General features: G+C 37.9%; 1 protein-coding gene across 6 annotated transcripts in view; it reads right to left on the minus strand.

Annotated features, from left to right (window-relative positions):
* Window positions 1-220: 220 nt before the first annotated feature.
* The window catches only part of LOC114048038 (serpin B11-like), a 42,115-nt gene continuing 27,334 nt past the window's right edge, over window positions 221-15,001 (minus strand). For all 6 annotated transcript variants that reach the window (XM_027869036.1, XM_027869037.1, XM_027869035.1 and 3 more), the window contains 3 exons: window positions 6,494-6,636; window positions 3,052-3,207; window positions 221-1,190 (listed from right to left, as the gene is read on the minus strand). In XM_027869036.1, the coding sequence (XP_027724837.1) occupies window positions 789-1,190; window positions 3,052-3,207; window positions 6,494-6,636 (701 nt within the window). In that variant the 3' untranslated portion in view covers window positions 221-788. The remainder of the gene's footprint in view (window positions 1,191-3,051; window positions 3,208-6,493; window positions 6,637-15,001) is intronic.

Consider the following 15,001-nt stretch of genomic DNA (forward strand, 5'->3'; position numbering starts at 1 on the left):
AGCTGCCTGTTTCAGCTCTACTGTCACCAAAGTAACATCCAATCTTCCTTCAGGTACTGAGAATTCATAACTTGCTCTCTTTTCCTTACTCTTTCCAGGTGGGAGAAATACAAAGAAACTACTCAACTTCTCTCCTAAGCAATGATTTTCCTGCAACCATTGCTATTTTTTTCAATTATCACAAGAAAACACACAAATTAAAGTTTTCAAAGTTGCCTTCTATATTTAATTCTTCCAGGAATTAAACGTTATCAAAGGAGTTAAGACTTAGTTCATTCTTTTATTAATAATCAGCACGACATTTTTGAACCAAAATAATGTCATCTTTACACATGAATGCCAACATCAAAAGGAGATTTCCAAAACTCAAACTCCCTGCTAGCTTGCATTGAAAGAAGAATGTAAGCAATTTCACCTTTGTATCCCCAATACCCAGAACAATACCTGGAACATAGTTAGGTACTTAATGATTTTTTTCTGGAACAGAGTTAAGTTTTTGTGGTTCTCTGCAGGAATGTGGTTTATAGTTATTTTGATTTATGCAATATCTCATCAAGATGTCCAACTGAGAAAGACTAACTCTTTAAATTGTCTTTATTACTTTGACAATGTCACTATTGGAGGTTGTCATGTAAAGACCAAGAGAAGGGAATGAAAAAAAAAGTTGATATACAAATGCTGCTTTATATAATCTTGTGATTTTCTCTCCATGTGGTAGAACCATGTTAATTACCTTTATGGCTTTTCAATACATCTAGCCCTGACTAACACCACCACCACCCCCCTGTTTATGGAGAGGAGAACCTGCCACAGAAGAGAATTGTGTTGGTACTAATGTGTTTTATGAAGAAAAGAAAAGGGTGATCAGCCACAAACATGATGCGAACAGGAAGCCTCTTTACAACAATAACATCCCCAGTTGCAGCAGATGCCTCTGTGCCCTCTTCATTAACATCTACAAAGGATTCATGGACAACTTTTGATAAATATAAGTTGCTACTTGGAGATAGTCCAGAAAGGTCAGCTTTTGAATGGTCAAAAACATCTGTCATCCCTAGTGTTTTTAACAGAGAATTTAGCTCATATTTAATTCCAAGTTTGAATCGGGGAAGTAGAACCTCAACTTCTTTCTCTATCATGAAAGAATTGGTCCACTCTTTGAATGTCTTCAAGTTGAGTTGCTTCTCAATCTAAAAGATAAAATACAGATTAAAAATGATATGTGATTTTGCATTAAAAATTAGATTTATTTTTGTGGTTCTCTGAGTGAGACTGGCTATATACATTGGCCCTGTTTTATTTGCCTTTACATTATGGTCAAGTTTCACTGGTCTTAAAAAAAATCTTCTATTGAACATGCTCCCTCCATTGCTATTAAAATCATAATTCTTGGGAGCAGCTAGATGGCAAAGTGGATAGAGCACTGGCCCTGGAGTCAGGAAGACCTAAGTTCAAATCCAGCCTCAGACACATAACACCTACTAGCTGTGTGACCTTGGGCAAGTCACTTAACCCCATTTCCTAGCCAAAAAAAAAAAAAACAAAAAACCATAATTCTTGCTTGCATTTTATAATTCAACTTTTTTTGTGAGGCAATTGGGGTAAAATGACTTGCCCAGGGTCACACAGCTAGTAAGTGTTATGTGTCTGAGGCCGGATTTGAACTTAGGTCTTCCTGACTCCAGGGCCAGTGCTCTATCCACTGAACCACCGAGCTACCCCTTATAATTCAACTTCTTAACTGCATAGTTTATAACTTGCTACCTCCAGTTCCTTACCCCCCAATCCCTTCCTTACCCCCTTGCATTCTGTTTACATAATCACCATTATATAAAAATTATTTCCTCTAAGAATATTAATGACTACTTTCTTGGTCTCCTCTCAGTTCATATCATCCTCAATCTCTCCTCTATTTAATGTTTGTTTTGCCTATAATAGGTCCTAATATGATCCTACCCTACACTAGGTTAAAGTTCATATTTTCCTACAAAGACCTTTTGCAAAGATCCTAACTCTGCATTACATTGCTTAAACCTTAACTTTATTCTCCTTCAATACAGGCATATGCCAAGCATGATGGCACATGCCAATAGTCCCTGCTACTGGATAGGCTGTGGTTAGCATATCTTGAGCTCAAAAGTTCTGAGCTGCAGTTGGGTTAAAGTAAGTCAAGTGTCCATAATAAGTCTGGCAACCAAGATGATGATCCTTTAGAGGTAGGGGGCCATCAGGCTGACAAAGGAGGTGCAGTCTGGCAGAGATCAAGAAAACAAAGCAGATCAAAGCTTCTGTACTGATTAGTGGTGGGATTAGGCCCATGAGTGGTTACTACAATGCCACCCTAAAGATCACTTAGTTCAACTGTATTTTGTTCCATGTTCCCTTCCCTTCTCCCTCCCCACAGTTGTATTACTTTTGTTTCCTCAGGGATGAACTCAGTGTTAACTTCTTTCACAAAGCTTCCTCTGACACAATCCACCCCCAGCCAAAGGACAGGAATTTTTCCAACATTTTCCCAGGACCTCTCCATGGTACTTAACTCACTCATCTTGTGTCACTTGTCTTTCCACCTCCATTGATTGTAAATGTCTTAAAAGAAAAGCCTGCATTTTGTCTAGTTATGTATGCCCTAAATCTAGCAGTTTCTTACAAAAAAAAATTTAGGAATGGAAATACTTGTTACTGAATTGAATAAGGAAACAGACCCAGAGGTTCAATGACTTGCCCAATATCACATAACTACTTAGCAGCAGAACTTGAACCTGATCTCCCAGTTTTTTGTCCAGGATGCTTTACACTGCACCATGCGCCTTTACTTCCTACATGGTACCTTCTGTTTCAGGTATTTCATTTAAGTATATTTTATTCTCCCAAAATAGACTCTCTTCAAGGACTGAGAATATAGCTTCTAATTCTTTTGACTCCTCCACAGAACCCAGGTCTATGCATGTAAAAGTATCCAATAAATTAATGCTGAATGAATAACACATGAACCATATGTGGCACGTATACAGTACATATGTTTATGAATACACCTTGTAGTAGCTTTACCTGTTCTACCTGTTCTGTGTGTTTTGGAAGAAGTATAATCATGCTTAGATCTCCACTAGCATATGGAAGCTCAAGGACTTGCATCTGAGGTTCTTTTATGAGAGCCACTTTAAATGTTCCAATTTGATGCATCATTTGCACAGGTACAGTCCGACCCTGTTGGGGGCAAGGAAAAGGAAAATGTTAAATATCCTGTGATGTGCACAATATAAATGTGTATAGGATATGTGTATATATCTTCATGTTTGTACAGCATGTGGCCACCACATATATTGTCCAGACGTTGAGTTAGTCCATCAGTCCACACATGATATCTTGGATGGACAATACTACAAATGAACAGAGAGCTAGGTTCAAAATTGAATATGAGGACTAGAATGAATAAAACTCACTTAGAAAATTGCCAGTGCTTTCAACAATTTCAAGCTGCTCCATAACACAAAAACATCTATATTCTTGCAGTGATGCTACATAACTACGAAACAAAATTGTAGGTGATACAACGAAAACTGGAAAGATTGCACAATGAGCACAGAGCGATTGTAGTCCATTGCTTAGCAGAGTGCCTGGCACATAGCAAGTAGTTAGTAAATGCTTCTTGTGTTGATTTAATAAGCAATGTATTTCTAATGATGACTTGTACAGAAGAAATGGTGTACTCTAAAAGACATCATCCAGAAAGCATTTGATCACAAAAGATGTGGGCTGGCCACATATAAGGGATGACATATAGTATAACATATAATAAGGGATAATATATGGCTAGCACAAGTACTACACTATACCCATTTAATGTTGAAAGAGCTAGAGGAAAGTACTGAGTGCTTTGTGCAGATTCTCTCCAGAGGATATTGGGAAAGAAGAAGACATAAACAAAAGTCACACAGGATTAAAAGTTTGCAAATGTGTTACAATCTGAACTTCTGCTGGCAGCTCCTGCTTCATGGATCCACTACACACACACACACACACACACACACACACAAACATACCCCATGTCCCAAAAGTCTTAGTGTAGTTTTGAGCTATTTGAGCTATTAAAACTTAAAACTGCATTGAGTTTTGAGACATCCTGTATACATGTGTATATATAATACATAATATGTGTGTGGATATATGCGAATATGTATGTATATATACATATTTGTATATATCAGTAGATTAAAAGCTATTAAAGTTTAGAACTTCAGTAAGACTTTGGGGCCCTGAATATATGCATGTGGGCTGTGTGTGTGTGTGTGTGTGTACATAAAGAGAGGGAGACAGACAGAGATAAAAGGAAGAGGAGGGGAGTATAGAGCAAGGTAGAGAAAAGATTGCGAAGTAAAAAGATTGTCAAAGTGGCTTATAAAAATGGGTCTCATTGGTTTAAAATCACTCCTCATCTGCATATAAAATACTGATAAAATAGAATATGTATTCTATTTCTCTCCACTTTTATAGAAGTAATAAAAATTAGAGGGGGGAGGAGCCAAGACTAAAAAGATCAAATAGTCTTAACAATAGATATAGATATAGATAACTCAATTATCCCCATAGTGGAGGCCAAAAGGCCTTTACCCAAAATGAATTCTAGGGAATGACAGAGTAGGATGGCATCACTTAGAGGTCTAACTAATTAGAAGTTCTATAGAGTAGGAAGAAATAGACATGATTATGATATCATGTCAGAGGCCACAGTACCAATCAAAGAAGGAGAACTGAATCAAAAGGTCCAGGTTCTATACCAGAAAAGCATGTGCCATATTACCACAAGGGAGTGCCTTGTGGGAAATAGGTTTTTGAGGCTGCAAAAGAAAAAATGGGAAATAAGAGTAGTCACAGAAAGCCAGTCAGTCAATAAACATTTATTAAGCACCTATTATGTGCCAGGGACTATGTGCTAAACACTGGGATACAAAGAAAAGTAAAAAGACAGTCCTTGTCCTAGAGAAGCTCATAGTCCAATGGGAGAGACAACATGTAACCATGTACAAGAAATAAATTGAGGATAACCACCAGAGGAAAGCCTCTAAAAATAGGGAAGATAAAGATAGGCTTCCTCTAGAAAGTGGGATTTTATCTACTTGAAAGAGGCCAAGGAAGCCAGGAGGCAAATACCAGGAGGTAGAAGATAGAATGTCTTATGTGAGGAACAATTAGGAGGCCAGTGTCACTGAATCACAGAGTACATAGGGGAGTATAAGGTGTAAGAAGACTGGAAAAGTGAGGAGCCAGGTTATAAAGGGCTTTGAATGATAGTAGAGGATTTTATATTTGATCTTAGGGGTGATAGGGATCCCTTGGAGTTCATTGAGGAGGATGGCATGGTCAGACCTGTGATTCAGAAAGGTCATTTTAACAATTATGTGGAAAGATGTACTGGAGTGAGGAGAGGATTGTGACAGGGAAATCAACTGGCAGGCCATTTCAATATTCCACTTGTGAGGTAAGGACTTGCACAAGGTGGTGGTAGTGTCAGAGGAGAGGACGAAGTGCCTGTGAGAAATTTGCGAAGGGAAAATCAATAGACCTTAGCAATAAATGGGATATAGGGGTGAGAAAGACTGAGGAGCTGATGATGATACCTAGGTCACACATAGGAAGTTTGGAAAGAGTGAGGGTTTAAATAAGGAATTCAGTTTGGGGCATATTGAGTTTAAGATGTCTATGGGGCATCCAATTCAAGATGCCCAATAGACTTTTGGAGATGTAAGACTGGAGCTTAGCAAAGAAGTTAGGGCTGGATAATTAAAACTGAGAATCATCAACATAGAAATGATAGTTGAATACATGGGAACTAATGAGATCACCAACTGAAATAGTATAGTGGGAAGAGAGAAGAGGACCCATGAAAAAGTCTTAGGGAACACTTATGGTCAGTGAGCACGACCTGGACAGAGAGCAGGCTAAGGTGACTGAGAAGTCACAGTTGGATAGGTAGGAGAACTGGGAAAGAATAATATCAAGCAACTAATAACAGTGAAAATCTAGAGAGAAGAGAGTATCAAGGAGAAGAGGGTGATCAGCAGTGTCAAAAGCTGCGGATTGAGAAAAGACCACTGAATTCAATAATGAAGAGATTCTTAGTTACTTTCCATTGAATGGATGAGTTTGGAAGCCTGACTCTAAGGTGAAGGAGAGAGAGACAGAGAAAGAGGACCTCCTCCAAGGAGGAGGACCACCTCTTCACTTCAGATAAATGTTTAGGAAGAGATTGTGACCAAAAGCTTCTGAGTGATGTGAGCTAAGGAAGAGAGGAGAAGAGGGAACTCTCAGAGATCATCCTCAGTGCTTTCAGGGGGAAAAAATGAAAGTGTCACCACCCTGAAATAATGTAAGACATGTTAAGAAATCTGCATGAACACAGACCAAATTTTGCATAAACCTTTTCTAGATTGCACTCAGAGGATAACTCTTTTCCCCAAACAAATGTTGATGAATATGAAAATGAGTTACATACCTTTCTTAGTTTAAAGGGCATTTTAATCGTCTCCTCTTCCTGAAATTTACTCTGCCACTGTCCTTTAAAGTAGATAGCATTCACCAGGACCATGACAGAAGAAGTGTCAATTGTTCCTTTAATAAACAGGTTCTTGATTTTTCCTTGTAAAATAGGGGGAAACAAAATAAGGAAGAGGACATTATTTGCTTTCGATGATTACACGAGTTCTTTTGAGATAGTGGACCATTCACAAGAGAATTGGACCTGTTGGGATTTTTTCCCACACTGATAATCAGTCTGAACTGCAAAAGCTTTTTTTTTCCTCCTATATTGTACATTCATCTTTCATTTCACCTTACCGACAAATCAGAATCCGTTCCAAAAATAAGAAGGGCCTCATTGTTCCTAGTCAGAACATGAGACCTTCTGGGAGGTGCTGGTATCTTTCTGCTCCAATGAAATAATTGCTAGAATAATTTATAGGCAATGACTTCTCATACAACAATGCTATTTGTTTGGAAATGTTTTCATTAGCTCTTTGTGGTATCCTTTCCATGTTTATTAGTTTGAGGCTCTATTTTTCATAGCTTCGCTAATACTAGCATCACGAATATGGATTGTGTCCACATTTTAAGCAAATGATATAGGAAAATACACATTAAAAGAGAAAGATTAACCAAAAAGTAGCTATACATGTGTCAAACAAATTTCTTAAGAAGATTCATCAGAATATAAATGGCTTTTTTATATTTAAAATGGGTCAATTTACAAAAATTTTATTTATATTCAACTTGGCAAATAGCTGCTACATAAAGTAAGACACAGGTATATTTAATATAATGATTTTGTACTAAATGGTAACCTAAGTCCCAGTGAGAAGCATCTTCCTAAGCACCTAAAGTCATAACAAGGGGCAAACAGGAATAATTTGATTTAGTGAAGTCACATGATCTCATAACTAGGTGGTACAGTGGAAAGAATAGTAGATCCAGAATCAGGAAGATGTGAGTTCAAATCCTACCTCAGAGCCTTATTAATTATTTGATTACAGGCAAGTCGTCTTACCTGTCAGACTTACTTTCTGCATCGATAAAATGAGAATAATAAGAGTAAGCAGTAAATTGCAGCAACTCTCCCATACTCACCTCCAGATAACCACAAAATAGAACCCCCAAATAAATCCTGGAACAGCTAAACCAGCAAAAAGACAGGGTGAAACAATCTTTTTGCCCAAGAAACTTGGAGGATAAGCAAGAAAGGTCCATTTCATGGGTGAAAGGGGAGTGCAGCCCAGGACAGGAAGCATCCCAGCAAGCCAGCAGCAAGCTCCCACCTTAGCATACCAGTGGGAGATCCTGAGCCCCAGTGCAATGGAGTAAGCAAACACCAACACCAGGACCCACCATGTGCCTTAGCATAGCTAGGAGAACTAGCAGATAGGCAGCCTCCAGAGGCCAGATTGCCACAAGCTGCCGCATGGACCCAGGGAAACAGGAGATGCCTACCCTACAGGTGCCTAAGCAAACAGGCAGCCTCCAGAGGCCTGACCACCATGTGCTTCAGTGTAGCCATGAGGAAACACAGAAACACCCCAGGCATCAGCACATGCCAGACACCACCGCTAGGACCCCAGTTCATTACCAGGTAAGCTGCCAGACCCCTATGGCATCCAGCAATGCCAGTCAACCCACATCCCACCCCCTCAGTGCAGCACCAGACATGAGGGTTCCCCATGGGCCTCAGAACAACATCAGTATAACACTAGGTAAACAGCCAGGGCCTGTAGCCCCTGGCACAAGAAGCCTGAGACAGTGCCCCTTCAACCCTGGGAGCAGAAGTCAAATTTAAAAGAAAGAGAAAAGGTCAAAAAAATTTTAAAAATTAAAAAGGATAAGCAGAAAACAACAAGGAAAAAGGAATCTGACCATAGAAAGTTATTATGGTGACAGGGAAGACCAAGACACAAACTCAAAAGGGGACAACAATGTCAAAATACCTATGGACAAAACCCCAAACAAATATGGGAAATGGTCTCAAGCCCAGAAAGATCTCATGGAAGAGCTTAAAAATAATGTAAGAAAGATAGAAGAAAAATTGGGAAAAGAAATGAGAGTGATGCAAGAGAATTATTAAAAAAGAGTCAACAGCCTAGAAAACTGCTTAAAAAATACAATTGGCCAAATGGAAAAGAAAGTATAAAAACTAATAGAGGAAAATAACACCTTAAGAGTTAGAACTGGGCAAGTGGAAGCTAATGACTCTATGGGACATCAAGAATTAATCAAACAAATTCAAAAGAATGAAAAAATTGAAGAAAATGTAAAATATCTCATGGGAAAAACAACTGACCTGGAAAATAGATCCAGGAGAGAAAATACTGGAATCATTGGACTACCTAAAAGCCATAATCAAAAGGAGGACCTGGAAAGCATCTTTCAAGAAATTATCAAGGAGAACTGCCCTGATGTGCTGGAACTAGAGGATAAACCAGACAAAGAATCCACCAATCACCTCAGTAAAGAAATCCCAAAATAAAAACCCCAAGGAACGCTACAGCCAAATTTCAGAACTATCCAGTCAAGGAAAAAATACTACAAGTGGCAAAAGGAAACAATTCAAATATTGGGGAGTCACAATCTGGATTACACAGGACCTGGCAGCTGCAACATTAAAGGATCAGAGATCATAGACATGATGTTCTGGAGGGCAAAGGAGATAGGACTACAACCAAGAATCACTTACCCAGCAAAATTAAACATAACAACATCAAGGGAAAGAAGGTCATTTGATGAAATAGAAGGATTTCAAAACTTCATAAGGAAAAGACCAGAACTAAACCAAAAATTTGACCTCCTGTGTCAAGACCTAAGAGAAGCATAAACAGGTAAAAAGGGAAAAGAACATATAGGGGATTCAATAGAGCTAAATTGTTTACATTCCTATACAGGAAGATGATACTTATAACTCTTAAAAATTGTATCACTAACAGTACAGATGGAAGGAATATACATAGACAGAGAATATGGGTTTAAGGTAAATTTGAGAGAATGACATAAAAAAATTAAGGGATGAGAAAGAGGAGTACAAATGATACAGAAGGAAGGGAGAAGTAGAATGGGGTAAATTATCTCATATGAAGAGGTGAGAATAGATCTATTACAGTGGAGGGGAAGATGTGAGAGTAGGCAATGAGCATCACTTGAACCTTACTCTCATCAGTATTGGTTCAAAGAGGAAATAATTTACACAATCAGTTGAATATAGAAATCTATCTTACCCAACAGGGAAGTAGGAGGAGAGGAGATTAAGTAAAGGGAGAGGGGCTGACATAAGGGATGGCAGATCAGGGGAAGTGGTAGAAAGAAGCAAAACATTGGTGAGATGGGAAAGGGTGAAAGGAAAGAGAGAACAAACAGGAGAAAGAATAAGATGGTGGGAAATATACAGGTAATAATCTAACTGTGAATATGAATGAGATGAACTCTCCCATAAAACAGAAGCAGATAGCACAGTAGATCAAAAAACAGAATCCTATAATATGTTGCTTACAAGAAACACACAAAGCAGAGACAGACACAGAGTAAAGGTAAGGGGCTAGAGCAGAATCTATTGTGCTTCAGCCAAAGTTAAAAAAAAGCAGGGGTAGCAATCTTGATCTTAGACAAAGTAAAAGCAAAAATAGAACTAATTAAAAGAGATAAGGAAGGAAACTACATCTTGCTAAAAAGTCACCATAGACAATAAAGCAATCAAGTTAGAAGAGCAAGGACTAGTCTACCTGTCAGATCTATGGGGAGGGGAAGAATTCATGACCAAACAAGAGACAGAGAACATTATGAAACACAGAATAAATAATTGATTACTAATAATATATTTTATATATTATATTATATATGATACATTATATATAATAATAGTAATAAATAAATTGATTATATTAAATTGGAAAGCTTTTGTACAAGCAAAACCAACGGAAACCAAGATTAGAAGGAAAGCAGAAAGCTGGGAAATAATCCTTACAGCAAGTATCTCTGATAAAGGCCTCATTTCTCAAATATATAGAGAACAGTGTCAAATTTATGAGAATACAAGCCATTCTCTAATTGGTAAGAGGTCAAGGTATATGATCAGATAGTTTTTAGATGAAGAAATAAAAGATATCTATAGGCTATCTATAGAAGTGTTCTAAATCACTTTTGGTTAGAGAAATGCAAATTAAAGTAGCTCTGAGATATCACCTTGCACCAATCAGATTGGTTGATATGACAAAAAAGAAAAATAATAAATGTTGGAGAGGATGTGGGAAAATTGAGACACTAGCGCACTTTTGGTGGAGTTTTGAACTGATACAACCATTCTGGAGAACAGTTTGGAACTATGACCAAAGGACAACCAAACTGTACATACCCTTTGATCCTGCAATACCCCTGCTAGGTCTGTATCCCAAAGAAATCATAAATAATGGAAAGGGATCTACATGTACAAAAATATTTATAGCAGGCCCTTGCGTGGTGACAAAGTATTGGAAATTGAAGGGATCCCTATCAATTGGGGAATGGATGAACAAGCTGTGGTATATGGGTGTAATAAAATACAATTGTGCAATAAGAAATAATGAACAGGCACATTTCAGAAAAACCTGGAAAGATTTGTACAAACTGGTGCAAAGGAAAATGAGCAGAATCAGGAAAACATTGTACACAGTAGTGATAATCAACTATGAATGACTCAGCTTTTCTCAGCAACACAATGATCTAAGATAGGTACAAAGGACTCACAAAGGAAAATGCTGTCCATATCTAGATAAAGAATTGATGGACTTAGAATGCAGATCAAAGCATTTTTTCACTTACTTTATTCTTTCTCATGATTTTATTTCCTTTTGATCTGTTTCTTCTTCCACAACTGTGATGAATATGGAAATATGTTTTACATGATAAACATGATATACATGTATAAACCATATTAAATTCCTGACCATTTTGAGAAGGAGGAGAAGAGGAAGGCAGGAAAGAAGAAAAATTTGGAAGTCAAAATCTTGTAAAGATAAATGTTAAAAGTTTTCTTGGTATGTAATTAAGAAAAAATAAAATATTGTTTAAATTTTTAAAAATGAGAGTAATAAAAGCATCTATATCACAGGGTTGTTGTGAAGATCAAATGAGATACTATATATATGTATGTATATATAGATATAAAGTGCTTTGAAAACATCAAAGTTTTATATAAATGTTAGTTGTTTAATAATAATAATAATAATTAATAATATCTGTCACCTCTAAGTGAGTATTTTTTAAATCAATAAGAACTTACTATGTTTCTGATATGTACCCAGCAGTATGCTAGGTGTTCAAAGACACAAAGAAGAAGAAGAAGACATAGTACTTGCCTCTGTGAAAATTTACTTTCCATTATAGGTATGTGTTAAATCATTACTATCTAAATGTATATTTGTCTTTATTTACATAGGGGAGCAAACTGTATGGAAACGATCCTCCAACAACATCACCCACTGATCAACCGCCATCAATGGGTGAAGAGCTCCAAGAATAGTAATATCTACTTCTTTGCCAACAGCCGTGCTTCCAGCCTGGCCCCCATTGCCTTTAGGCAGGGGAACAACTTCTAAGAAAAAAGATGCCTAACATCCCCACCACCAACACCAATCACTAACTGCCCCCAATAGGTGGTAAGAGCAATGCTCCTGGGGCTACCAGCCTAGGTACTGCAGAAATCATCCAGAGAAATTACCCTTGTGGAGATATGACCTGGCAACCTGCCTCTATAGGTGCTATTGCTCCTTCCTCCATAGTAGCCACAGTTCTTGAAGATCAAAAAAGAAAGTTCTCATCACCAAAAATCTTGGGAGCGTCAAAATGATTCAACATCAAAAATTGAGATGTTTTGGTTGATGGAAATGACATTAAGGAAGATGTATTACCATTTTCTTTGTCACTATACCTTAAGGACCATGAGACCTTTCTGTCTACCCTGCAGCTGAACCATTCCATATGTGTTCTCTTACCCTATTAGAATGTGAGCCCCAGGGAGCAGGGACGGTTTTGCTTTCCTATTTGTATCCTTAGCACTTAGCATAGTGCTAAGCACATAGTAAACATTTAAATGATTTTTTCATTCGTTCATTCATTTACATTTTGATGTTTATCCACAATGATTTTAGCTTTTATATTTAATTAGCTTGATTCTCCCCACACTAGGGGGTGGGAAGAAAGAAAACCAGCATTCATTAAATGTCTACTTTGTGCCAGGCACTATGCTAAACACTTCACAAATATCATTTCATTTGATCCTCACAATAATGTTGAGATGTAGGTTCTGCTATGATCTTTATTTACAGTTGAGGAAACTGAGGTAGAGGTTAAGTGGTTTGTTCAGGGTTACACAGCTAGTAAGTGTCTAAGGCTAGATTTGAACTCAAGTCTTCCTTATTCCAGATCCAACACTCAATCCACAGTGCCACCTGCCTATGGGGTATGAGAATGGACTTGTCGAATGCAAAATTTAACAAAAAGGTAAATTGAGGCAATTCTCTGAGCAAGATAACAATTTGTTAATAGAGTACTGAGCCTATGAATAAAGGATGAGTCAAATGGCACTGCCTCTGGCCAAAAGACCGCAAATTGAAGATGCAACTCATTTTTAAGAGCATAAAACAAAGAACAGAACAAAAATCATATGATTTCCCAGCATTATAGGAGTGAGGGATCATGATTAATCACATCAAAGAAATAGCATACACATGGGATGGAGACTACCTCTATCTATCTCTAAGGAATGCTTTTGTGAATTTTATAGGCTCCTGATATGGGTCCCTGAGGTCACTGATGGGGACCCAGGTATGCAAACTCACTGGCCCCTGGGGGAGTAGATAAGACCACCTTCGTAATTGCCAAAGATGTGACAAGGTCAGTTAGTACAGCTTCTCAAGAATAGCACACAAACCTTACAGGAAATGCTGAGATAATGCTTTATCATAATATTGAGGACAGAGTTTTTTCTTTAACTAACAGTAACTATGGGAGAGCTTAAGCCTTTGGTATCTGACTTCAGAGAGAAAGAGACTGAACCTTTGAACTCATGAGCTTCTTCACTCAGAAACAGAGAATAGGCTTAGGTTTGTTGCATAGAATATAGTTACGGAATCAAATCAAATATGAAATACAGGATCAAGAATAAATTCTCAAAGGCTATTCCATGTACCTCCTCTTTTTCCCTTTAACCACAAAGCCATAAATATTACAGCTGGATGGTCTTGGAGGCCATTTGGTCCACTCCCCTCCCCCAATTTTTCATTCTTATTACCTAGAACTCCAGACAAATGAAAGAGAAATTTAACTCTGTTATTGGAAGCCACCTATGGATTACGTGCAGTGCTCAGGAGGAGAGGTCTCACTGTGGGCACGGGAAGCATTTGCGAAGGCTCACAGACAAAGAACTTGCTTTGGAAAATTATAGGCAGGGATGCCTTAAGGGACAAGAACAAACCCATGACAACCGTGCCCAAATTCCTAGGCTCATACATTTAGTGTTAGAAGGGACTTTGAAGATTTAATATAACTCATTCATTCTAAAAATGAGGAAACTGAGGCCTAGAGAGAGGAAATGATGGAAAGAAATTTATAGGGTCTCCACTCAAACCCAGATTGTCTGACTCCAAATGAAGGCTTCCCATCTATCCCAGCACCATTATATCACCTTGCAGAGGATGAGTCTAGTCAATTGACAATTGGCCTCCCACCCTGACCCCTACAAAAAAAAATGGGCAATATTTTGTCCTTTAGGGTTTAGAGCAGAGTACATTTTTAGCCATTTATCTTTAAATTTTGTAAAATGATATAGATTCACGTACAACGTCATGCCCTAACTCAAAACCAAAAATTCAGTCCAATCCTCCAAAAGGAGGAAGGACAGTGGTACAGAAAGTATAAGGTCAGGAAAAAACAATATAGTATTGGATAGAAAGGAAATAACAGAAGTAGAAAAATGTAAAGAGATACCTCCCTTTTGCCTCTAGTATACAGATAGTGCCTTCTTTTTTTTGTTTTGTTTTGTTTTGTTTTGGCTAGGCAATGTGGTTAAGTGACTTGCCCAGGGTCACACAGCTAGTAAGTGTTATGTGTCTGAGGCCACATTTGAACTCAGGTCCTCCTGAATTCAGGGCCGGTGCTCCATCCACTGTGCCACCTAGCTGCCCCTAGATAGTGCCTTCTTGAAACTGGGGAGGGAGGAGTAAGGTGCAGTCAAGTTTCTTAATCATATTATTCTTTGGTTAATTACCACATATTGTTAATATTGAAAACAAATTTCTGTCATAATTTTGGTCATTTGTATCATATCAAAAAAATTGTAGAATTTGAGACCTTAAGAGATCTTTGTGTATGTGTCTATCTATCTGTATGATCTATGATATATGGTAAGGAGTTAATAAGAAGTGTGGATACTTTAAATACATATTAGGGTGTGTGTGTGTGTGTGTGTGTGTGTGTGTGTGTGTGTGTGTGTGTG

This window comes from Vombatus ursinus, unplaced genomic scaffold (assembly GCF_900497805.2).
Source record: "Vombatus ursinus unplaced genomic scaffold, bare-nosed wombat genome assembly UNPS02014791.1, whole genome shotgun sequence".
NCBI classification, from domain to species: domain Eukaryota; kingdom Metazoa; phylum Chordata; class Mammalia; order Diprotodontia; family Vombatidae; genus Vombatus; species Vombatus ursinus.